Source organism: Rhamphochromis sp. 'chilingali', assembly GCF_963969265.1.
Source record: "Rhamphochromis sp. 'chilingali' genome assembly, chromosome: 11".
Taxonomy (NCBI): Eukaryota; Metazoa; Chordata; class Actinopteri; order Cichliformes; family Cichlidae; genus Rhamphochromis; species Rhamphochromis sp. 'chilingali'.
Window position 1 is genome coordinate 10,618,445 of NC_137938.1, and position 26,912 is coordinate 10,645,356.

Below are 26,912 nucleotides of genomic sequence, written 5' to 3' on the forward strand. Positions count from 1 at the left end.
TTCTTTGTTATTGTAGCCTTATAAATGAGCGATCGTGGCTCAAGAGTTGGGAGTTCGCCTTGTAATCGGAAGGTTGCCGGTTCGAGCCCCAGCTTGGACAGTCTCGGTCGTTGTGTCCTTGGGCAAGACACTTCACCCGTTGCCTACTGGTGGTGGTCAGAGGGCCCGGTGGCGCCAGTGTCCGGCAGCCTCGCCTCTGTCAGTGCGCCCCAGGGTGGCTGTGGCTACAATGTAGCTTGCCATTACCAGTGTGTGAATGTGTGTGTGAATGGGTGGATGACTGGATATGTAAAGCGCTTTGGGGTCCTTAGGGACTAGTAAAGCGCTATATAAATACAGGCCATTTACCATTTATAAATATTCGGAATGATTTCCCGCTTAAAGAAGTTATTTTCATGTTTTCTTATTTTGTTTCCTCGTGGTGGCAGTGTGTTTGGGGTGGGGTGGGGGGCAATCATCTTTTCATTTCCCTTGTGATCTTTCATGTTTAGTCAAGCTCTGTAATGGTGGCAAAAAAACAAAAAAGTACTGGTTTGAATTTTTTGGGTTTTTTTTGGCCTTAGCTTTTAATTACATCATATCACAGCATGACTTTAGTTAATTTATTACTTATTCTGCTGCTGTTTTCATACTTTCATCACTCTGTTCTGGTACAAGGAGTTATGAAAAACAGTCATGTATGATGGTGGATACTGATTTACATGATCAGTTGAGTCCAGATCATGCCCTGTTACCTAGTGTCATACCTGAGATTTAATTAAAGGGAAAAAAACAAAATCATTTTTCAGTCGAGTGTTACTGGAAAGCCTGTGAAAACCACAAGGTTGTTTCCATAGTCCCAGTGCAAAACGAAACAAAGGAAAAGCCGCAAGTGGCTCAAGTCCTCAAGTTTGTCTGCTTTGAAGTCTTGTCTCGGAGGTTTAAAGGCAGAAGAATCTGAGATTAATTGGGCTGTTTAATCTACACAGTTCCTTTGTAAGCTTTTTGTGAGTGTCACAAAAAAACAAAAAGCCTTTTAGATATCCTGAGGGCTTAAAGTTTTTACCGTGTGGCATATTTGTGTCAGATGGATTTCTGTGTGGGAAGAGCGCTTAAGATGAGTGAAAGTTGAGTACGAAGTTGTTTATAGCAGCACAGCAACAGATTCATTTAGGGTGTTTTTATTCGCAATAAGCACTTTCCCTTCCATCTTTATTGTTTATAATTTTCAAGTGGAGAGAAGCCCTTTTTCTTACTTTATGATAATTAAACTGAAGAACAGCTTGTCATATAACATCTGTCTTTATAAAACACAACAGTAAAGCAAGCATAGGTCTGGGAAATCATTAGCTAGTCCCCTGACTTGGTCTCTGTTATTTAGGGCTTCCAGCATAGCCACCTGATATTGGACCCACGACTTCCTGTTCTGTACACAAAAATAAATATGTGAATAAATACATCATTATCAGATTGTGGCCTGTGTTTTTGAGTTTAATTAATTAATTAATTTTTTAAATAGGCAATGTGTTTTGCCTTAAAGGATATCAAATTGAAAATTTACTGGTCCTTAAACTTGAACTTCGGTTTCCACCAGGTCAACAGGGAAGTCTTCTGGTTCTGTAGCTTGTAAGTGCTTTGGTTTTTCCACCCACCCACCTCTGCTTCTGGTTTATGGGGACAGCAGCCTAAGCAGAAAAGCCCAGACATACCTCCCCAGCCACATCCACAGCTTGTTCGGCAGAGCACTGAGGTGTTTCCAGGCCAACCAAGAGATGTAATCTCTCTAGGACAGGCTTGGCCAACTCCAGGCCTCGAGGGCCGTATCCTGCAGGTTTTAGATCTTACCCTGGGTCTACACACCTGAATCAAATGATTAGTTCATTACCAGGCCTCTGGAGAACTTCAAGACATGTTGAGGAGGTAATTTAGCCATTTGAATCAGCTGTGATGGATCAAGGACACATCTAAAACCTGCAGGACACTGGCCCTTTAGGCCTGGGTTTGGACACCACTGCTCTAGGATGTCCTATGTTTGCCTCTTGGCCTCCTCTAAATAGGACATACCCAGAACACCTCTCCCAGTAAGCACCCAGGTGGCATCCTTCTCAAATGCCTAAACAAGCTCTACCGGGTCCTTTTAATGTGGACGAGTAGGCCCTCTTTAATGACTGAACAGAACTAAAAATGCTAAATTCCAGGATCTCATTTTTCAGTAACAACACAAAGCTCAGAACCATAGGTGATGATAGGGACGTCCATCAACCGGTAAATCGACAGCTTCACTTTTACAATAAGCTCCGTCTTCAAAGCGACAGACCCAATCAGTCTGTCAGTATCCCACTCCCCTCACTCATCGACAAGACCCTGACATATTTAAACTCACTTTTCCAGTTGAGGAATATGACCTCAGGCTCGGAGGTGCCGATCCTTATTTCTGCCGCTTCACACTCTTTGCGAACCTCTGCAGTACGAGCTGGAGGCCGCCACCCAATGAACGCAGCAGTACCACATCATCTGCAAAAAGCACAGATGAGATTCTCAGTGATGTAAAACCAAAAAGCTGAAATATGCTAAACTGCTTAGTTCAGCATATTCAACACTTTTTTAAATGTGGAAAGATTCTTTACGTTAAATGTATGCATTTTACTCTTATTTCCCATTATAGCTATTAGGCGACTGACAGACTCCAACTTCAGGCTTTAACTTCACTGCTTTTTTTCCTCCCCATGGCCCACAAAAAATATAAACAGTCTGTCTGCAGAAGTGTTCCATGCAAACAGAAGTTTTTGGTTACCAAAGCAGGTTATTGGCCTCCTATCTTTTTCCATACACACTTCACACATCCATCCACTTAACACATCACAATTAATTGGTAGTTTACCTGTAATTAACATGAAACCCACATCATGTTTTGTGATCAGTGCAACTCATTACGTGTGAAAGACAGAGAAATGATGTGTGCAGCTGTTTTTCTGCCTGGATCGTTCCATCACTTCGCACTCACTAATGGATCTGTTTACTCGTCTTTTTCTTTACCGACTCTGCTCTCTCACCCTGTCATTACAACTTCTTTGATCTTCCCTCTTCATCAGTCACTGGCACAGTCTTCCTCGTGTCCCGTTGTCGATTTGTTGTGTACATTTCTTTGTCTCAGAGTCTTTTTTTCTTTTTTTTAAAAAACTTTTTACATTTTTAAGAATGTGTTCTCACTTGACAACTATAACCTTTTTAGTTTTTTAGTCTTGTTGTTTATTGGTATCAGTTTACTGCCTAATTTCCAACCTGTGTTAACTTGTGTGTATTAACATTGCTTATGAAAAGCCTAAAACCCATTTTATTCCTAAAGAGACACATCATCAGCAACTTATTTCTTTCCCATTTAGCTTAAGGAATGAGGAAAAACCAAGAGAGAAACGTTAGCCCTGAAGTTTGTTTATTTAGTCTTCAGTTTTAAATTAATTTTAAATGATCCATATTGGGATGAAGCTGTGTTGTGGATTCGTGATATAATTTATTAATTACAATTTTAGCTGTTTTAGTGCTGTTATGTTAAATTTAATGGCTTCAGACTCACATATAACAAACATATTTATACATTCAATCACTTATTAATTTTATCTAACTACTACTGTCAAGCTGCTCAAATCAGGCAAAATAAGAATAGTTTTATAAGTAAACTGGTGTAGACTTGTGTCATATTCATTTTTTTTCTTTAGGAATCAAAAGAAGTTTAAAAAGTGCCTTTATTTGGCAAACATGTCCTCATGTACGGTCATTCTACAAAAGTACACCCACATCTTCTAAGTGGAATTTATTTTATTTTATTTTTTATAACTTAGTGTAGTTTTTGTGTATTTGTGCATACGTTTGTGTTTGTCCTTCTCTAAAATATATTTTGATACCATCAGGGGGTCTCTTCACACCCCCTGCAGGAAGCAGTTCTCACATAGTGGTCTGCCCGTTGTTATAGCCACGAGCTCCTGGTGTCGGGTGACATGAAGGGGCTACAGGGTAGACAGCTGATGCACATACTTACGCAAACATAACCGAAGCTTGCTCACAGAAATATTTTGCAAATGCTGGAAACTACTGAATGTGTCCTCTAGGAAATGTTCCCTCAAACGGTTTTAGCTCAAACTCTTTGTGCTTCAGGTTGTACATGGCATTGCCCCTCGATAAACAACCTTTGTCTTGTCCCACTGCAGTTCAAAAATATTTACTCCATCGCATTTACTGTTCCAAAGCATCTTCTGTTGGATGTGTCATTGTTTGGCAGATAGAAAAAGGCAGAAAACTTGATCATCATCTTTACTCAATCTTCATCCCTCAGGTTTATGTCTGAGCTGTCATTTTAGCATCAAAAACACTTGATCAAATTTAAATTGTAGCGTTCCTGTTCAATGAAGAGTCACCAACATTCCTACCAGCAGTACTGGCAGTGGCTTTACACGTTCGTAAAGCCCTGCTTTATGGCAACACAGTTAGATACAAACCATCAAATTTATGCTTTAAATGGTGGTAGAACCAGGACATAACACAGCCAGCTAATTCTTAGGGCATTTTTATACCTGTAGTTTATTTGAACTGAACTAAATTAGTTGATGAGTCATCAGACTTCACTGTCAAAACAACCACTGCATTTCACTTGCTTATGTTAGACTATGTGCTAGCAAGAGACTCGTAATCCCAAGTGTTTTCATTTGTATTTAAAGAAAAGTTTAAAAAAGGACATTGATTCAGTTCTTTTGCTCACCATCGGAATTACTTTGTTCGAACAAACTGCAACAAGACGCCAGTTGAACCAGTAAGATTTGACTCGGGGCAAAAAGCACAGGTCTGTTCACCACACTTATTGTACTAAGGTTCGAAAATGAAAGGTAACACAAAGTCATTCAAAGAGCTTTAAATTGTAAACAGTTAAAAATGAAGTGTATTCTAGTTAATTTTTTTTAGGTTATTTCTTAAATCCTGTGATGGTTCAAGGCAACCCAACCTGCAACCAATATGCTGCTCAAATAATGAGCTCTTGCCTGCTCGTTGTGAATATTTAATGTTTGGTGTTATCAGATGGCATGTTCGTGCACAGTATGCAAATCATAGAAGTGGGTGGGGAGGTGCCATTGATGACTAAACCAAGCAGGCTTTCTTTTGATGCAAAACAGACTTCTTTTTTTAAGACTAAGGTTGAAGAATTCTTCTGCACTATTCGTTATAAAATGTTTTTTTGTTTTTTTTAAATAAAATCATGGATTACATGACTTTCTATTACCAATAATTTACTTTAACCTGAGCATTAAACCACAGCAGTTGTAGTGCAAACATTTTTTTCTGTTTGCTGATGCACAGAATAGCAGTGATAATTTATCTTTCCGACACTGGGAGTTTAAAAAAAGAAGAAGAGTTACGAATTTTTCGACTTTAATATGATGGAACTTGAGTAGTTCACCGCCAAACAAACATAAACCATGTGATGTTAGTTAGTACAGACAAAGGGGGCATTTCGAAAGTCATCTTTTAGTTAAGCTGTATTATTTCTTTGAGTGATAAGAAGTTCCATTTTACAAAACATACTTATTTATTTACTTAGATCTTTGACTCAGGGCACTAACTATACATTAGCTTTCTTGATGCTTGTTTTATTCCAGTTAATGTCAGTTTTTGATTGGTGAGGTAGAGGTATAATATATTCAGTATAGGTATACTGAATGAATACTGTGGCATATGATATGGATTTGAACGTTTTAGAGCATTATAATATTAAAAGAAGATTTTTGTGTGGGACTCTATTTTGACAGGAATGACTGCACATTAGGCGATGCTGTTGAATAGTTAAAGTGGCTGAAAAGAGTAAGCAAATTGCTGGAGAAAGTGATATAAAGATAAAAGTGAAAAGAACAGAAGAGAAGAGCTTTCAGTGATGTATAACGGCAAGAAGAGATATGAATCATTAAAAAGAAAAATGATAAGGGGAGACGATGGAATACAAGACAGCAGCGCTTAAAATTGTTTGATCTTATGGAATACACTATCACTTCCTGCAGTGAGAGCAGTTTCCATTGGCAAGGAAGAAAAGAGAATGCTTTTTTAATTGCATGGGTTGCACACACACAAACACAAGCTCTGTACATGTCAGGACATGTCTTCAGCATGCATCTGTGTGTTTATTTTTGCCTGCCTCTGGTGGCAGTGCAGTATTTAGCCTCAGTAGTTCTTGTGGTCTCATTACTCTTGCCAAACAGAAGCACATTTTAGCACATAACTTTGTGTTAATCAAGAGGATATTGCTTCACTTAGGTGAAATGGCTTCATATGGAGTTATTGCTATTGTGCTTTCATGACTCAGACCCAAATGCATGACTCCAAAGCATTAAAAAAAAAAAAAAGTTCAGAAGAAGCTCTAATAGTTTAAAACGATCAAATGTTGCATAGTAACAAGAAAAACAGAGGTTTTATTTACATATAAAATTAATCAATTAAAATATCCAGTAGGATAATTAAAAGCAGTCAGCAGATCGGTGTCATTTTGGGAAAAAAAAGCAGTAAAGTTTTGTCTTTTTGCTAAAAATGGTGAAAAATGCTAATCATCAGTGACAGCTGATTTTCTCCTTATCATAAATTTTTTCCCTCTCTGAGTATAAAAGACGTCATCGAAGCCTTCACAAAGCGGCTCATACCCTTTTAGTGCTGATTAGACCTACTGTAAACCTCAGAGTTAACATCTCAGAAAAATTATGCGCTTCTACTAAAAAGTGCTGAAATACTGGCCACAGCTGAAGTCACAGGAAGAAGGGGGAAGGTTGACCTTCTGGTGTGCAGTGAGTAGAGACTGGGAACTGTGTGCATGAAGAGGAGTGTGTATTCAATGTAGGGAAGTGGTATTCCTGATTCTTCCTCTTTGGTTTGAACCCCAAAGAGAGACTGGATCACTTTTTGCTAATAGCAAAAAGTACCGGTATGTTTAAGACGAAGTTTGTGTTTCTTGACTCCAATAGTGGAGTAACGGTATTTTGTATGCTTTCCTCTTCTGTGTGTGTTTCTGTCTGTCCTGACACGTTTCTCTCTCTAGCCACAGTCACTGTCACTCCAGGTCTTCGGCTAAACAAGTTGTTGAGCGTTTCTGCTTGACTGGACAGCCTGTCGCCACATCTGTCACTTTGCAGAAAACCCTGTGCCTGATTCCCTTCGACCCCCCGTTGCATGTTTTTGTGTCTGTGTGTATTTGGGTGGGGGTGGGGGGGGGGGGGGCAATTTAACTGTAAAGCTACTTGCCTAGTAGCTAAAACTGTATGTAGCAAGATGTTTGTTTTACTTTGCTTCTAGACGTTTAGTTTTCTGCAGTAGTAGCCTTTGTTGCAATGAGCTCTATCTGAGATGCAACTCACAGTAAACAATTTCTGGATCCAACAATTAATTATGCACCAATTAATGTTGTTGGCCGAATGTTGTCTTTTTTCCCCACCAAAATGACCTCAGACAAGAAAACCTAATTTCTGCCATTCAATACCAAAAAAATTACAAAATGCTTAAAAAAAAGACACAGAGGGAGGATAAGAAGGACGGATGCAACAACATTGTCATCCCCTATGTAGCCGGTGTCTCAGAGAAACTCAGGAGAGTTTTCTCCAAGCACGACATCCCAGTGTACTTCAGACCCAGCAACACGCTCAGACAGAAACTGGTTCATCCCAAACACAAAACTTCAAAACACAAACTCAACAATGTGGTGTATGCTGTACAGTGCAGCGAGGAATGCCCAGACCTCTACATTGGAGAAACCAAACAGCCACTTCACAAGCGCATGGCACAACATAGAAGAGCCACCTCCACGGGACAAGACTCAGCAGTTCATCTGCATCTAAAGGACAAAGGTCACTCTTTCGATGATGCCAATGTTCACATTTTGGACAGAGAGGACAGATGGTTTGAAAGAGGAGTGAAAGAAGCCATTTACGTCCACTGTGAGCGACCATCTTTGAACAGAGGCGGTGGTTTACGACACCAACTCTCTGCCATCTATAATCCAGTTTTGAGATCCCTTCCCAGACGCCTTAACGCCCACTCACATCCTGGGCCATCTGATCTCAGGAAATCACATGATAGGGTGGGGCCAGGTTTCCCAATGAGCTCACCCGAAGCCCTGGCTGATTGGGACCCACACCCAGTTTCACACCTCGGCTCATGCGATTAGAGGATCATCAGGGGGTCCTTTGTCCCTCTTTGGGGGGAAACTCCCACTGGGTTTAAATCTGGGACTCTCCACCATTTGACCTTAGAACTGAAGAAGCTTCTCGGATGAGAGGTGAAACGTCTTCAAGACACTTAAACAAGTCCAGACACTTTTCTTTCCAAGCTCCTTAGACTACGACCACCTGGATGACTGAGAACCTTCACAGATATATAAGGAAAAGCTCCTTTATATTTTTCTGTGTTTTATCCTCAGTTACTTTGACACAAAGGCATCTGCTGTGATGCTTACAACTCTGATAAACTGATGAAGTTGCAGCTGTATTTTGATACTGAGATAGTTTGTCTGGGCATTTCATTTCCAAGCAGGAACCTCAGAAACACCCCTCAGGGTTAACAGGTGAACAAAAAACAAAACTTTCAAATGTTTTATTTTATTTTTTACATTTTCTATTTTTTCTATTGGGTTGCAGGTTTCTAAGAACTGAAAATCAGACCCCTTCTTGTGGACTTGCACTTTACTTTTTATGTATATCCTTGTCTGCCAATGTAATCTCTCTGCAAACTATGGCTATGGATACTTATGCAGCATAAGTTGTGGACAAAAAGGATGCAAACACTAATGTCTATGCATGTTCAAACATGTGGTTGCGATTGAAGATCGTTCCCTGAAAAGCTTTGGCCTTTGGTTTTCACTGTCTATTCTTACTGGGACCAGTCAGTTCCTGCCTTTGACTACTCTGCCCAAAAAGCACATTATGGCCTTGGTTCTTTGAGAATAGAGTTATTGAACTATACATTTCTTTCTGTTGTATGGACCTCAGCTTTTTAACGGATTTAATACAGAACTGGTGCCTCATGAAAATGCAAGTATTTACATAACATAATATTGTGCGATGTAGCGCTCAGTTAACACATATGACACAGGATAACGCAGTAATACATTTGCAAATATTTAAAACACAGCTGCAAATGCACTGAATACTTATTAGAGTTGCTTTATTAATTAACACTCACACAGAGTGCAAAGTTCTTTTGGGCTTGCTACAGTAACTAATTCCAAAGGCACACGCACACACACCGCATAAACTGGCTCAATGAATTAACAAACACAAACATCATGCCTGCAGGTCTCATGAATATATTAGCATAAATACTGACCGGACCTATAATTATTTATCACATTAATGCCCGCACGTGCACACACGCGCACACAAACCAAGAAATTAGGTCAGCACCATTGAAATGAATGGAATTAAGCCTTATTATGTCTGATTAATAACACAGCTGTAAAAAGTCTGGTGTGTTTGTATGTCACTGGGTCCTGTATGACCATATGTATATACAGTATATGTGATTATACATATTTATGTGTGTGTATGTTTGTCCATTATGCTAACTTCTTGACAGCTGATATTAACCAGTACAAACCTCAATGACTTTTTAATATGGACAAATTTCCATATGTTATTCTCATGGTTAAAAAGTGTGTGTGTGTGCGTGTGTGTCTAATGGTCTTATTGTTTTGCAGTTCTTGGAGTCTCTGACAGAAATTACATCTACCCCTGCAGCACCTGTGGGTTTTATACAATGACATAGTTAGTAGTAACATGCTTAAATATATATTTTGGTATTATAAGAGGGCTGATAATGACTTAATTGAACGTATAACCCTGCCTTGAGAACATACCGAGAAAATTGCTTCCTGACTCTCACAAACTACTGTGTGTAGAGTTCACTGTTGAAGGAATGGCACTATGGTTTGTCACAATCATGCAAACAGACGTTTTGAGTCTTACCTAAAGTATATCAGTTGTTGGGCTTCTTGCATCACTGTCTTGTTAAGGCTCATGCACTCCATTGCAACCATATGAAAAAGAAATATAAGACACTCATTGTACATGTTTGTTATTTTGGTATTAGATGTAATTTCTCATATTATGCATTGCTCACAGATGCCCTTTACACATTTTTCCTCATGCCAAATTGTAATTGGGTGTCAATAACAGGAAAATAGGAGAAAAATGCAAAAGAATATCTAAATTGCACAGGTGTCAGGATATTTTTAAATTCATTCAAACATCAAACGTTTAAATTATTTTTGTGTCATTACTTTTTGAACACTTAAACATTCGTACTGGCTGTCAGGCTGCATGAAACTTTTACGAGTTACTTGTGATTGATTGCTAACTCATTAACATATTTCTTTTTTGTGGTCTTTAAATCTTGTCCCCTTGGTATATTTATGTTTTAATGCTACATGATTATGAAACTTCAGCAAAAAAATAAAAAAATCCTCAGATAGTTCCCACCTCCATCTTTCCCTGCCCATTAATTCACTGAACTCCTCGTATTTTAGTGGAAGCAACACTGTCGTGAAGCACTTAAGGCAGTTAAAGGGCTGCTTTTGGTCCCAATCCTCTCATGTGTAGTCATTCATCATCTTGGAAAACAGGCAGCTTCTACAAGTACACACAGACACACACAGAAAAGACAAGCGTGCATATGTGTCATCTTTCCCCCATTACTCTGTTTGTATTCATATAAACACACTGTTACAGTCACACACATAGAAACAATAGGCACATAAACATTATACTTGGAGCTCCCTTGCCAATTACTTTTGATATATCCATATAGTGTGTCTGACCCATATCTTCCGTGACATCACGTGTGCACATATGTGTGCACATACAAACAAGCTTTGATGTATTGAGACGCTCTGCGTTATGCATAGACGTGCACAGAAGGTCATGCCTGCAGTTCGTAAACTATTCAAAAGTAGGTTAAAGCTGATGTGTTGTTTTTTAAAGGATTGTGTAGGCTCTTAATTGAAGCTATGCATGTATATTCACTTATGCACGCGACACACACACGTACACCAAACATGCATGTGCAGCATGCACACATACATGTAATTGGTGTAAACATGCTTGAGAGATATTTGCATATACCCGCGTGTGTGTGTGTGTGTGTTGGGTTAATCCGTGATGATGATGCTACCTGCCAAGACACCCACGCATCACATCAACAGTTGTTGCTCTAAACTAAGCTGCTTAATTACTGCAATTAAACTCTGTGTGTGGTGTTTGTGCATAGGCTGCAGTGTGATAATGTGTGCAGTGTAGACTGAATACGTGTGTGAAGCTTCTTGATGTATAAAAATGTTTCTTAGTAAAGTTTAGAAATGTTTGTGAAAGCTGCTGAATACGTAAATATCAGATGAATTAAATGAAATTGTGAAGTGACATCACACATATTTACTTGTTAGCCGATTAAACTAATAATTACGTACTCTGTGTACCGTTTGAATCCTTAAATGTCTTTCATATGAAAATTCAGAAGAACGGAATTTTTTTATGGAGTAAATGGATTTCTATTAACAAATCTATCCGTTATCCCTAAACTAAAATGTTTCCCCCCTTCTTCTTTTTCCAGCAAATTTTTTTGCTTAATTCAGTCTCACAACACGAGCGCTCGCTTTTCTCCCTCTCCTTCCACATTCATCATTTAATTTCTCAAGTTGCTTTTCCTGACATCTGCCCCAGAATCTTTTACTGTGTAGTGGTGGGTGGGGAGGTTTACTGTGGAGGCAGACAGCCAGGGGGTAGTGGATGATGGAGTAGGATAGGGGAGGGACTGATGTGACTGAAGGTCAGATGGGCCTTCCAGTCAGACCCACAGTACAGAAGTGTTGCATGGTTGTGTGTTTTTCGTGTGTGTATATTTTCATATGATGAAGAACTTAATGATTTATTGGAAAAGACATGGTTTGTGTTTACAAGCGCGAATTCCTCTTGGACCTTTTAAACGTGTTATTCCACATGTGAGGATTTTATATACTGAGTCATTTTAAAGTGTTTTATTGAAATAAATACAAATTGGTATTTTAAAAATAATATCTTAATATGTTGCTGTCTTTTAGTTTGGCATTATATTCATTGCATAAATCTAGTTTGCTCGTATGAATCTAATTTGGAAATCACTCAATTTACAGTTATGTTGTAATAATATTGATTACACATCATTTATATGTAGCCTCTCTTGACTCTTTTCGCTGCCCTCCATATGAATTTCTGGGCACGCACAGATTGAATGTACTTAAGAGGAAATCTATCGATCCACGTTGGGTCTGTGTTGACACTCATCTCTCTTTGGAGGGACCCGAAGTGTGTTTGTGCATATTTATAATCAGTCTTTTTATTGGTCTCCATGAGAAACAAGAAGAGATGGGAATTGTGATCGGTCTGACCAAAGGTACCAAGTTCACAAACTTATAGCTTAGTCGTAGACCAGGCCTGATTTGTGGTGTTTTCTTCTTTGTAGACATTTGTTATATATTATTTTTTTTTTGCAAATGTGCAGGGTCAGAGAAACCCCCTAAGTGCTAATATTTATTAGATTGCAGACACTACATTAAGCACATTTTCCGTGACTCAAAGCAACACATAGCTAAACATGGTGTGAACATTGAGCTACCGTGATGAAAACAAGGGTGTGCACATGCTTATGCTTTAGGCTGTCACATTATTTGTGTTAAATTTTGAATAAATTATCAACCAAATATTCAACTAGCAGAATGTTTGGTTTAAAGCAACCAAACGTGGTTGCCCTCTGTTTCACATGCTTTTCTACCATGTGTATACTGTAACATGTTTACAGCAATTCAAATAATGTATTTAGAGAAAAAGAAATATAGTAGGAAATATTTAAAACCACCATTCCTGTGTGTCCAGTTTACCTATCCGCCATAGTTGCTGGTAGTTTAGTGGAGGAGAAATATATTTGAGTCAACGATTGGATAGGAAAAAAAATTCTAAAAATTGATTTTCTGTAGAATCATACAATTGGTGGCCGTGGAACTGTTACTTTTATCATGGAACGGGACCGCGGCACATCTCCTACACGCACGGACTGTTTACTCCAGAGATCAGCTGATCGCCCTGATGCCGGCCGGTTCGCTGGCCAGGCCCGCAGAAGTACCAGCTGAAATTTGGAGGTAAACACATCGGGGATGCAGAGGTCAAGGACAGAAGAGAAGAAAAAAGGTGACGGTGAGACAGCGGAGGCTCGAAGCGAGGAGGAGGTTTAAACCGTGTCTGCCGTCTATCGTGATGGGAAATGTGCGATCGTTGGCAATTAAAATCGACGAGCTCTCAGCACTGGTACGGAGTCAGAGGGAATACCGAGAGTGTAGCCTGATGTGTTTCACCGAATCATGGCTGCACCAGGACATTCCCGATGAGAATGCTTCCGTGGAAGGCTTCCACACTGTTCGGGCGGACAGGGACAGCATCGCTAGCGGTAAGCGGAAAGGAGGTGGGCTTGCTGTTTTAGTTAACAACCGGTGGTGTAACCCTGCCAACATAACAATCAAAGAAAGGATTTGTTGCCCGGACACTGAACTGTGTGCTGTTGGACTCAGGCCGTATTATTTACCCAGGGAATTCTCTCACGTCATCTTGGTGGCTGTTTATGTACCCCCCTCTGCTAACCCCACAGCTGCATGTGACACTATCCACTCTGCCATAGCTCGGCTACAGACTCAGCACCCGAGTGCCTTTATTGTGATCTCGGGTGACTTCAACCATGTATCACTGGACAATACACTACCAACATTCAAACAATATGTGGACTGTCCCACCAGGGGAGAGAAAACTTTAGACTTACTGTATGCTAACGTCAAGGATGCATACAGCTCCTCCTCCCTCCCCCCACTTGGTAGGTCAGATCATAACCTGATTCACCTCACCCCCCGCTATGTGCCAATTGTGAGGAGGGAACCTGTGACCACCAGGACTGTCAGGAGGTGGTCAGAGGAGGCCTTAGCAGAACTACAGGGCTGTTTCGAGGTGACCGACTGGGAAACACTCTGTGAGCCTCACGCCGAGGACATCAATGGGCTTACTGAGTGTATCACAGGCTACATAACTTTCTGCACCGACTCCATTGTTCCAGCTCAGACTGTTCATTGTTACCCAAATAACAAGCCGTGGGTGACTAAGGACATCAAAGCCCTCCTCAACAACAAGAAGAGGGCTTTCAGAGGGGGCAACAAAGAGGAGGTGAGGAAGATCCAGGTGTTACTAAAGGACAAGATCAGAGAGGCTAAGGACAATTACAGGAGGAAGCTGGAGTGGAAACTCCAGCAGAACAGCATGAGAGAGGTGTGGAGGGGCATGAAGACCATCACTGGATTCAGGCCAACCAACAGCAGGGGAGCTGAGGGAGGTGAGAATAGAGCCAATGAGTTGAATCTGTTTTTCAATAGATTCGACACCACAGTGTCTGCTCCCACCCCCACAACCTCACCTGCAGTCAGCCTGGAATCCAGAACCACACCACTGTGCCAGCCTCTCTCTTCACATGTTGCCTCCTGTGAGATTCCTGACACCCCTCCCCCACCCATCACCTTCACTCAATACCAGGTTGAGATGCAAATGGGGAGACTTCACTCAGGCAAGTCTGCTGGACCAGACGGAGTGAGTCCCCTTGTCCTCAAGACCTGTGCCCCCCAGCTGTGTGGAGTCTTTCATAAACTGTTTATGCTGAGTCTGAGTCTGCAGAGGGTCCCGGTGATGTGGAAGACATCATGCCTCGTCCCTGTACCAAAGACGCCACGTCCCAGTGGCCCCCAGGATTACAGGCCCGTGGCATTGACCTCCCACATCATGAAGACCCTGGAAAGGCTCATCCTGGACCAGCTGCGACCCATAGTAAGACCACACCTGGATCCCCTTCAGTTCGCTTATCAGCCTCGTCTCGGAACTGAGGACGCCATCATCTACCTGCTCAATCGTGTCTACACCCATCTGGACCAGCCGGCGAGCACTGTGAGGGTCATGTTTTTTGACTTTTCCAGTGCTTTCAACACCATCAGGCCGACCCTCCTGGGTGATAAGTTAGCAGCGATGCAGGTGGATGCTTCTCTGGTGTCCTGGATTGTTGATTACCTGACAGGAAGACCACAATATGTACGTCTCCCACAGTGTGTGTCTGACAAGGTGATCAGCAACACAGGGGCACCACAGGGGACTGTCCTCTCCCCCTTCCTCTTCACCCTCTACACCACAGACTTCAGCCACTGCACAGAGACCTGCCATCTTCAGAAGTTTTCTGATGACTCTGCGGTGGTTGGATGCATCAGCAGGGATGATGAGACAGAGTACCGGGCTGTGGTCGACTCCTTTGTCACGTGGTGTGAGCAGAATCATCTGCAGCTCAACGTGGCAAAGACCAAGGAACTGATCGTGGACTTCAGGAAGACCAGGAAACACTTGACCCCTGTTTCAATTCAGGGGGTCAGTGTTGACATTGTGGAGGACTATAAATACCTTGGAGTACACATTGACAATAAACTGGACTGGGCTAAAAACACCACAGCACTTTACAGGAAGGGCCAGAGTCGTCTCTATTTTTTGAGGCGACTGAGGTCCTTCAACATCTGCCAGAAAATGCTGAGGATTTTCTATGAGTCTGTTGTGGCCAGTGCGATCCTCTATGCTGTTGCATGCTGGGGGAGCAGGCTGAGGGTCGCAGATGCCAACAGACTTAATAAACTAATCCGTAAGGCCAGCAATGTTGTGGGGATGGAGCTGGACTCCCTCAAGGTGGTGTCGGAGAGGCGGATGCTGTCCAAGATAAAGACAATGTTGGATAACACCTCCCACCCACTCCATGACATGCTGGTCAGTCACAGGAGCTCGTTCAGTGAGAGACTGAGATTACCGAAAAGCACCACTGAACGACACAGGAAATCATTCCTGCCTGTGGCCATCTCCCTGTACAACGCATCCACTTAACACACTGTTTGCTGCTACAACTACACATGTTTCTTTTCCAACTATTTATTTATGAGTGACTTATGTATGTATGTATGTATGTATGTATGTATGTATGTATATATATGTATATATTGTACTATTCTTAGTTAGTGTATTGTCTGTCTTGTCTTAATGTTGGTTTAAAATGGAACACTGTAACAAAAAATAATTTCCCCCAGGGATCAATAAAGTATTCTGATTCTGATTCTGAATTGACTGGACTGGACTGGTGGATGATCATTCATATATATATATAACTCAGTTTATTGGAGTACCTTGGTATCAGTCAAACTGGCATACTAGACCTACAACCATGCAATAACTATGCAATATTCCAGCATGATGTGACAAAGTCCTGCAGAGGTTCTCGTGATGTTAGGAGTACTTACATATTTCAGTGTTTAAATGTATCATTAAAGTTGAATTTTTCCACAACAAAAGTGGGTTGAGGTGACATGCCTGTGATTCGGTTTTCAAGTTCTTGTAAGGTTCGAGTTCATTATGCTCTTGGGTAACTCTTCCCCTTGGTGACTGTGTAGTTGGGTCAGTGTAAGTATCCCAGGGTGTAGTTGGTCAAACAGGCTCTCACTGATAAAATCTTGTGTTTCTGAGGCCACCACTTGATATCTTTTCCTCAACAATACTTTTGCTGATTTTAGTCAGACTATCTTGAATGAATCATGCCTGAACTGTTTTGTTTTTCTTTTTAAATTGTCTATTTGTTGGTCACTTTTCATCTTCATTAAAGTGCTTTGGAAACAGGGGAGAGTTCCTGTAGATTGCTTTAGAGGGCTTTGGATTGCCAATTTAATAACCTTCAGTTAATCAGCTATGTCCTATAAACAGCTTGAGGGATAGAAAACTCCTTTTTGCTTAGAATAACACATTTTTTACGCTTGGACAGTTTGATGCTATTTTCCAGTTTTCACAGTGTTAATTAGTCAAAAGTGTTTAATCAGTGTCATTTGACCACTGCTTCAACCGTAACAATGCAAGAAAATCTAAACATGTTCAGATTTGCATCATTGTTTGTATCATTATGTTTTTGTTTTGGAAAGGAAGTGTGCTTATGTACATATTTTCAAAATTAGTATTCAGATAATACCTATTAACTATAACATATTTTTGCAAAAAATACAACAGTTTTAACCTTACAATAGGAATAAATGAAATTTCTTCATCATTTCTGTGTTATTTTGATTGTAAATATAGCAGATATGTAATTGTGTTATAGTTTATTCTGTTTGGAAATACTAGTAATTTTACATTACAGTGTGGACACACTGGAAAGCATCCAGCCTCTTTGATTATTACATATACGTCTTACATGACAACATGACTATTACATGTACTTCTAAAAAGTATGGAAGCTGAACAGAAACAGGCCTGTCATGGAAATAATTAAATGAAGGTGTTTATGATTAAGTGGAAAAAAATCCAAACCTACATGACCCTGTGTGGAAAAGTGATTGCTCCCTAATCCTAATAACTGGTTGGGCCACCCTTAGTAGCAACAACTGTGATAACTGGCCATGAGTCTTTTACAACCCTGTGGAGGATTTTTGGCCCACTCATCTTTGAAGAATTTTTGTAATTTAGCCACATTGTTAATGCTGTGAAACATGTCAATCAGACTCAAGTCAGGGCTTTGACTAGGCCACTCCAAAGTCTTCATTCGTTTTTTTCTTAAACCATTCAGGGGTGGACTTTCTGGTGTGTTTTGGATCATTGTGCTGCTGCAGAACCAAAGTGCATGTTAACTTGAGGTCACGAACAGATGGCCAGATATTCTCCTTCAGGATGTTTTGGTAGAGATCAGAATTCATTGTTCTGTTTAGTCTTCCAGGTCATGAGATAGCAAAACAGCCCTAGACCACCACACTACCACCACCATTTTACTGTTGGTATGATGTTCCATTTCTGTGTTACTTTCATGCCAAATGTAACGCCACTCAAACCAAAAAGTTTTGTCTCGTCAGTCCACAGAATATATTTCCAGATATCTTAGGGGGGATCATCAAGATGTTTTTCTGGCAAATATGAGATGAGCCTTTGTGTTCCTTTTGGACAGCAGTGGTTTTCTCCTTGAAACATGGATGCCATTTTTGCCCAGTCTCTTTCTCATTGTTGAATCATGAACTCTGACCTTAACTGAGACATGTGAAGCCTGTGGTTCTTTAAAGTTGTTCTTGGTTCTTTTTTGACCTCTTGGACGACTCATCAATATGCTCTTTGAGTAATTTTTGTCAGCCGGTCACTCGTGGGAATCTTCACTACTGTTCCAAGTTTTCTCCATTTTTGTATAATGAATCTCACTGTGGTTCACTGGAGTCCCAAAGAAAATAAATAGAAATTGCTTTGTTAACCTTTCCAGACTGATATTTCAGTGACTTTGTTACTTTTTGGGATCATTTAGCCTGCTTTACTTTGTCAGACAGGTTCTATTTAAGTGATTTCTTGATTCATCAGGTCTGCCAGTAATTAGGCCTGAGTGTGTTTAGTGAAACTGAGCTCAACTTTCCCAAAAAATTAGTTAATTCATGATTTAACAAGAGGGGCAATTACTTTTTCACACAGGACCAGTGCGGTTTGGATAACTGTTCCCCCTTAATCAATGAAATCATCATTTAAAAACTGCGTTTTCTATTTACTTTGGTTATTTTTGTCTGATATTAACATTTTTTTGATGATCTGAAACACGTAAGCGTGAGAAATAAGCAAAACACTAGGAAATTAGGAAGGGGGCAAATACTTGTTACAGAGTGCCTGCAGACCGTACCATGTTGAAAGATGCAACATGGTACGGTCCTAGACCGTAGCACCGTACCATTGCAAGATGTCCATTTTGACTTTAATGAAAAAGTTGAACAAGTGCTGCATTCAGGCATACAGCTGACACTATGAGGTGCTGTCAGATTAATGGGGAAGAATCTGTGTCTAGAAAGCACCTTTCATATTGTGAGGATAAGAGCCAAAATATAATTGCAAGTATAGAAATGTCCTCATTACATTTAGTCTAAAATGAAAACTTGTCCATAAAAGCAAACCCAGACACAGCAAACAAGTATTTGACCGAGACCGGGTGTGATGATGGCTTTGTATGGTTTATTCAGGCGCACTGATGGTGTTGTTCTTGGACAAAGACGAATGGAACTTGGACATGCGTGCAACTGTTTCCTCTGTGGTCAAGCTTTCTCTCTCAGCTTGTAGGTTTGGGAATGCGGTCATAAGTGCAGATCTATCTCACTGAGTGTTTTGTTTTACCTTTGTTTGATTTTGTTTTGCATATCAGGACTTTTTAAAATCCTGACATGCTTTTTCACTCCCCTGTCTGTGCTATGCTTTGTCAGGATGAAGTGAATGTTAATAGCGTTTAGGAAAACCCACCCGTGTTTGGAACTGCTCTGACATCAAACTACATCATAAAGTGGTTGGAAAAAGGACTTGGGTCAAATGTTAATGTGTAATGTCAACACACACAGGCCAAAGCACAGTGGAAATGTGTCCCTCCTGACTTTGTTGCATGGGATTCATCTTCCCATATTTAAAAAAAACAAAACAAAAAAAAAACAATGATAGTACATGATCAATATTCATATTTCTCAATGGTATCAGAGGCCAAAATGTGCTCAGAACAGTATTTCCTAAACCATTCAGCAGTGTACATACTTTCTACTTACCAGAAAGTATTTATTGAAGTAAAACCACTCGCAGCCAGATAATATAATCATGGCAATTAGGTGTACTGTATATAAATTATTTTCAAGTACATTATGAAAAGCAATGGCTAATGTGCTATTAGGTTCACAAATGTCTCCTGACAGACATCGTGACTTTTTTGCACCATCTTGACAGGAGACAATTGTCAGCCCTTTACCACTGTGACCTCTCGTCACTACACGTAAACAAAAGCAGAGGAAGCAGATGTGCAGCTTGTATAAGACCAGATACAGAAGGGCAGGCATTTCCTAATAGCTGCCTCCTCTCTGTATTTGGCCAACAATAACACCGTTGGCACACCTGACACAAAAGAACCGAGAAGCAAGCCAAAAGGGCAAATTACTGGGTAGGTTATTGAGTTGAGCTGGAGATCTGTGCATGGCTGTGGCCTTGAGTAAACATAAGAGACTTTTGCAAAGCATCACCCTGCTCAAAACATAATTAACAGGGGATTCAGAAATATTTCACAGCAAACAATATATATGCTTACAGCATTATTGGACTGGAATCACAAGAATGTTGTTTTGGAAGGAAGCAATTTAGCTCAGAGGTCATTTCAAAGTACGTTTGGCTGTGAATGAGGCCATCATTTGGTCAGTGTCTTTCTGCAACAGTTAAGCTGAAAAGGACAGTGTTATTGTGCTGGTTTTGGTCATTACTGGTATGTAGATGATGCAGTCAAGGTCCTTGACTTGGTAGTGACATTGGTATTACTGAGCCTAAACAAGCTGATTTGAGCTGTCCATGGAATTGCTATCAATGCTTTTCTTTACCTTTAAAAGATGGGAATGTGACAAATTAAATAAATACAGTAAATACTGCAGTAAATAAATACCATTACAAATTAATATTAGAAGATAACACGTCTATATGAGATATGCTCAACCTCTGGGGTGGTTTGAAGATGTCTGGTGGCCAGCAGCAGACGGGAAGGTCTTATGCCTGTGAGGAGACACGTTGCTTAAAAACGTACTTTCTAAGCATAATAAATTGAATGAATTAAATAATGATAGGGAGTTTAATGAACTAGGTTATTATTAAATATTGTCCGAAGGTGAAATATGCATCGGATTAATTGCACACTGAAGCTATCTTGATATATTCTTATACAGTGTGCATGGTGGCCTGATGTGATTTAAGCATGTGTGATTGATGGATGCATTTGATTGCGATTTTAGACGCGGCTGGCGACAGAAATCATTAGTGCTTCTTAATGTCGACGATGAGCTCTGGAAATGCTTTAATTCGACTCCAGACAATTACACCGTCATCATTTTTAATCTATCTGGCCCATGCTCACCTCTATACACACACACATACACACACACTGTCCAATTAGCCAAACGGTATGACCACATGCATCTTTCTGTCTGTCTCTGCACAGCTAATGATAATGATGGTTGTGTGCATTTGCGTGTGTGTTCCTAATACTTGTCCCCCTGCAAGTGCAAATGTGTTTATGTGTGCCTGTGTGATATAATATGTCTTAACACATAGCTTAAACAGACACTCAGCCATTTCCGGACCTGCAGTCAAATGACACTCATTAAGCTCTAGCGCTGAGCGTTGCTCTAATTTAGCATGAAGCCAGTTGATCACCCCCTCTTGCTGAATTTGACCTTCACATTCCTGCAATCCATGTTTACAACACTGGTATTTTTAATACTTGTCAGTGACTGTCATAAATGGGGTTTCTATCAAAGACCTGGCATATATAAGCAATGACAACAAAAGCTTCAGAGTGGCAGTGAAATAATGATACCTGAGAGAAGGTGAGATAATGACATGGAACCTTTGGAGCTTGAGCTTGGCTGTCATAACTATTTACATTAGTATTTCTAATAACAGATGAAGAAGGAAGTAAAACAGAGTAAAAACCAACTTTTACGTTTATTCTGACAGTTGCTTAAAGAAGAAGAAAATAATGTGATGTGAGGAGACTCCCGCAGAGAATTATAGCTACGAGAGCAGGAGAGAGTTTTACGAAGGGCATTTTAAAGCTTTTTCAGGTGTTACTCATTAGTCAGGAGCACAGACGGTAATTGTTAATTGGACTTATTTTAAGCAGACAGCCATAACGGGCTGTATGGATGTCAAAAATAGGACCGTGAAGCAGTTTGCAGAATGCTATCAGCAAACTTCTGACCTCAAATTAGCCAAAGTTTTGAAAGTTTCAAATATGTAGCGCTAAAATCAACTTTGGATAATACGTGGTGGAGGAGAGCGAAATCCTCCTAGCACAAGCAGCATGGATAATTTTAACTAAGTCGTTAAACAGGAAAAAGATATTTTAACACACGCACACACAAGCTAAACATTAACTCTAAAGTGGAATGCTTGATTCAGTTAATTTAACAGTCAAATATCTCCCTCAGGTTTCAGCCTACATGTTTTTCATTCATTACCTTCAGTAGGTAAGGTTATTTTTAATCAAATTAGTGAAATGTTAACATGAGATTCCCTTAAGTACAACAGTACCCACAGTCACTGTAAACTGTTCCCACTTGGGAACTAATACGCAGCCTGCTTTGATTATTGATGGTGGTTATTGGTGGCTGTTACTTCATATGAATTAATGAATTTACTATGGTTAATGAGCATGTTTATATGTGCGTGCCTTTGTAGAGGGAGTGTGCGAGATCTGGTTGACCAGTGAGGACACCGGTGCTTACGGTAGAGACATAGGGACAGACCTGCCCACGCTGCTGTGGAGACTGGTGGAGGAGATTCCCGAAGGTGCCATGCTAAGGCTGGGGATGACGAATCCACCATATATCCTGGAACACCTAGAGGTATGCGCAGTACACACAAGCACCTCCCCAATTTCACCCACGAGTCCTATCAAATATAATAATGCATCGGTATTAATAAAAGTAAAACACCGAGACACTCCACACACTTCCTTTTTACCTGCTTTGTTTTTCTCCTGACGGGCTCTTTCTGTGAACAAACAATATTGCTTTGCCTAGATTTAATAAAGTAAAAGCCTTTCTGTTTTGCTTACCAAGCAGTTTAGCTGCAGCACTCATTCTCTGCTGATTAGTTCATTCTCTTCTTTCCCTAATGAGTCAATTAAGGACCATTGTGTCCTCTTTAGTAACCTCATTTTATCAATCATTATTGTCTTTTCTAATGGAACAATGGGCATTGTTACCCCTCTCTATTTTCTCTCTCGATCTCTAGCCCTGACTTCTTTGTGTATTTGCATGTCTGTGAGACATGAATTTTCTGCCATTTAAATCTTTTTCTGCCTTACCCCCTTTTTTAAAAAAATTAACTTGTGTTGGAGACACAACACATTATTTTATTCTATCGGTTTTCATGAACTGACAGTCGTGCCTCTTTTTAAATAACATATTCATGTACTGAGTGCAAAGGATTGCAATGTGTGTTTTTAAAAAAAAGTTCTTCCATTGTTCAGATTATCTGGATAGATGACACATGCCAACATGTTGTTTCCTGGTCCATTGTTTGTTGCAACCAGTTCATTTTCTTTTCAATTATTTCATTATTATTCACTCTCTAGCAAACTTCAGGAGTCTGTGAAATAGTTAATTAGATTATTAATTGGTTAATTAAAGTTAGACTTGTAAATTTACATCAGGGTTTTGCCATCAATTAAGACTTTCTCTACTTCATTTGGTATTCCTGTAAAATTTGCTGCTGTGGGGATTTGTAGTCTGCTCTTTTTTATGTCATTGCCAGAGAAATGTGAAAAAGAGCAAGTTGCCTTTTGACATTGACAGATCACCATTGACAGATCATCACTGTGCCATCACTCTGAAAATAAACCAATAATGGAAAAGGGTTGAAGTTATAATTTGCCAGATGAGTGCGTTTAACAACCGTTATCAGCTCCCTGTTTCAATTTTGTGAGAGAAGGTAAAGCGTGTTGCATTTTTACCCCGAGGTCCTGCAGTCAGGTCATTAAGAAAGTCTCAGCTAGGGGAGCGAGCTGTTATTCAGTCGGACTTTTTCACTGCTATATGGCAGCTGGTGGTGTCAAGATTTTCTGGGAAATAGAATATTTTGTTAAACCTAAATCTTGCATTGTTGGTAATGAGAAGAATATAAAAACTGGATACATTTGGACTGAGTATGTGATGAAACACCAAGAAAACTGATGGTCTGTGCAAACCTGCTATAAAGTAGTGCAAGAAAGGGTGTGACATCGTTTGCTTTTAGTCATATGATCTAAACATGCATGGATGCTTCATTCTTTTGAAACATCTAAACCTACCTTACAGCCATCAAAATATCGATATAATAAGCAGATAGCATAATGGTGAGCATCGTGTTGCGACGATGAGTGTCATGCTTGTGCTGTGCTAGTTCACTTCATCGCCTACCATGGTGTTGATCCAGCATAGTAGGTGTGACTTGAGACATCATTGTCAGTATGTGTTTGATAAATTGATATTTTGCATCTTCCTTCCTGTTCATCTGCTCCTCTACTGTACGTTGCAGGTCTATCTTAACCCACCGTAAGTGTTTGCCCGTGTTAAGGCTCCTGAGAAGTGCTATAGATACACCGCTCATCCTCTGTGGCCTGCTTTTGACAGCTCTTTTGCGACTTGAGTCTTTTAATCTTTATTTATTGATTACTTTATCTCAAAGGAAGTTACTTTTCAGCCACTTAGATTGAAAAGCAACTTCCTTGTTTTTCTTGGTTTGTTCTGTTTTGGTCACATTGTGATTTTTGTACAAATTATCTGCAAAACATGATAGAAGGTAATGTACTGCACTCTTAAAATCCTTTACTGGGACAATGAGTTAATGATCGGAAAACCTCTCTTTCCTTAAAACTGAGGTGTTTGAACACTTCCTACACAATGTCACAATTCTTATTAAGCAATGTTCTGCTGGGAATAAAATCACACGTGAACTTTTGCTTCAATGACAGGGATAAAACTCAAGGAAGTGGGACCTTTTGTACAAATTCTAGTTAATATTTTAATGTTATATTAAACGTGATTGCTGACCTTGATAGATTTAATTTCTGGCTTATTTTTCAGTCCTATTATTCTTGCTCTGGTTGCCTGTTTGCATTCATAATTTCAGCCCTGATTAAAAACAGTTGGTTTGAAAAAGGAGAGGAGAAACATGTCAGTGGATGAAATAGAGGATGAACTGGGTAATGGTAACCTTGAAAAAGCAAATGACAGAACTTTTTTTTTCTTCCTTTTTTCTTTAAAAAATAAATTCATAACAGATACTTTGAATCAAACAATCAAAGATGATTGGGATCACTGATTAATGAAATGAGGGCAGAAATGTAAAAAAGTAAGGGGATGAAGGCCTGGGGATAGAGACGAGGGGTAAAAAGCAGTGGGAAAAGTGCTGTGGGAAGCAGCTATAGAGGTTGTAATTAACCAGGGGTTAATGGAGGTGGCTAATTGTCCCCCACATGTATAGGTAGGCTTTCTGCTTGGCTACATTACAATTAAAAACCCACCCTCCTAATGATAGGGAATAACAATTAACTGATAATTAGAAACACACTTGGAAGACACAGTCACTTGGTGTGTGTGTGTGTGTGTGTGTGTGTGTGTGTGTATTAAGAATAATTTCATATGCTAGCAGCCCTTTTTATTGTTAATGTCCATGTGTTGGATTGAATTATATATTTTTTGCTTTAATTCCTCACCCAATTAACCTACATAAGGAAAGATGGTCTTCTTTAACTTATCATTGTCTTGTGTTGCTCTTGTTCCCTATGTACCCTTTCGTATCCATCCTTTTCCCCCCTCTTGTCTGCTACCCTTTCCACACTGTCCTTTTTTCCCCTTTTTTGCAGTCCTACTCATAAATAAGGGCGTACTGACAGTCATTAAGAAAAAAGTCTTTTGAAAGTCTTTGCGAGCTTCCTTCCTCAGTTTTTCCTTCTTTCTTTGCTTCCTCTTGCAGCTCCTTCTTTTTCAGTATAGCTCTTCATTTTCTCCTTTTGACGCTTTTAATCTTTTTCCCTTCACCTTTTGCTTTTAGTTTTTTCTTCTCCTAATTACTCGTCCATAACCTCTTTTGTCTATTTTCTCCAATTGAAGTCGTGATGATGGTAATCACGTCAGTGGCGTGGCGATGAAGAAGGCCGAGTCTCCAGAGTATTTTTATCGTTCATCTTAAAGGCTGAATGATGTCCTGCTGTCTCTTCTTTTGAAGAACGCTAGTACTTATATAATGGCATCATACCGAATGGCTGTGATTGAAGCTGAAAAGGCCAAGTAACTTCTCCACTACCCCTTTAAAGATCACCCTCTCTCACAAATACTCACAGATCAACGCGTCTGCACTGTCTCCTTTTGTCACACAAGAGCACACAATTTCTTCCTATGTGCAGCCTGTTTTTCTTGACAGATGTAGACAGGCCAGTAGAACCATTTGCTGATTGGAGCAGTTAAAGGCCCAATCTGCTCTCACGGGCCACTTCTCCCTGACATTTTAGTTGATTGCATTGTGCTATCAGTGCTTCGTTTTTGAGTAGCTTCACGTAAAAATATCTCTACAGTGCCACTTTTTGTTTTTCTCTCTCCTCATTTCCCCCCCCCCCCCCCCCCCCCCCCCCCCCCTCTTCAGTTTTTATATTTTGGAGTGTAGCATCTTTTTCCCCATCTACCCATCTCTGAATCTGTCCGTCTGTCCACAGTACAGCCACATCTGACCTGTGTGTGTGTGTGTGTGTGTGTGTGTGTGTGTGTGTGTGTGTGTGTGTGTGTGCAGATAAGTGTGGATGTGTTTCTGTGAGCCTTTATGTGTGGGCGATTTATAATAATCTATACTAGAAATGGCAAATGAGGTGTGAAAATAGTCTCCGTGTAGGTAGTCAACCAGTGAAATCTGCTCCCTTAGTGATGCCAGTGAATTTTCCAACTTTGGCCTTTGGTGATAATGCCGTGTGGATTGTGATCGATCAACAGTTTCTTGATAACCCAGTGGAGTTTTTTCACATGAGATGTTATTCACGAACATGCTACAAGTCTCTGTTTATCTATATACATTGTTACTAACAACAGTAATTCAAAGAGAGGACACAGTCTGACATCAAGTTGAAAAAAAAACCCAATCAAACTACAGATTGATTGCACGTGTGTTTATATGTTCATCTCGAACTTTTGAAAGTTTAAGGAAACATAAAGTAAAAACAAAAATTTTGGACTTTTGTGTGGTTTTCTTATGCTGTGTCACATTGCACTTACCGTGTCTGTGAAG

The 26,912-nt window shown here is 40.0% G+C and overlaps 1 protein-coding gene across 1 annotated transcript in view; it reads left to right on the forward strand.

The window, feature by feature from the left end:
- Window positions 1-26,912, forward strand: part of cdkal1 (CDK5 regulatory subunit associated protein 1-like 1) — a 259,938-nt gene that overhangs the window by 119,278 nt on the left and 113,748 nt on the right. Inside the window, exon 9 of the mRNA XM_080896109.1 lies at window positions 22,332-22,498. Within this exon, the coding sequence (XP_080752235.1) occupies window positions 22,332-22,498 (167 nt within the window). The remainder of the gene's footprint in view (window positions 1-22,331; window positions 22,499-26,912) is intronic.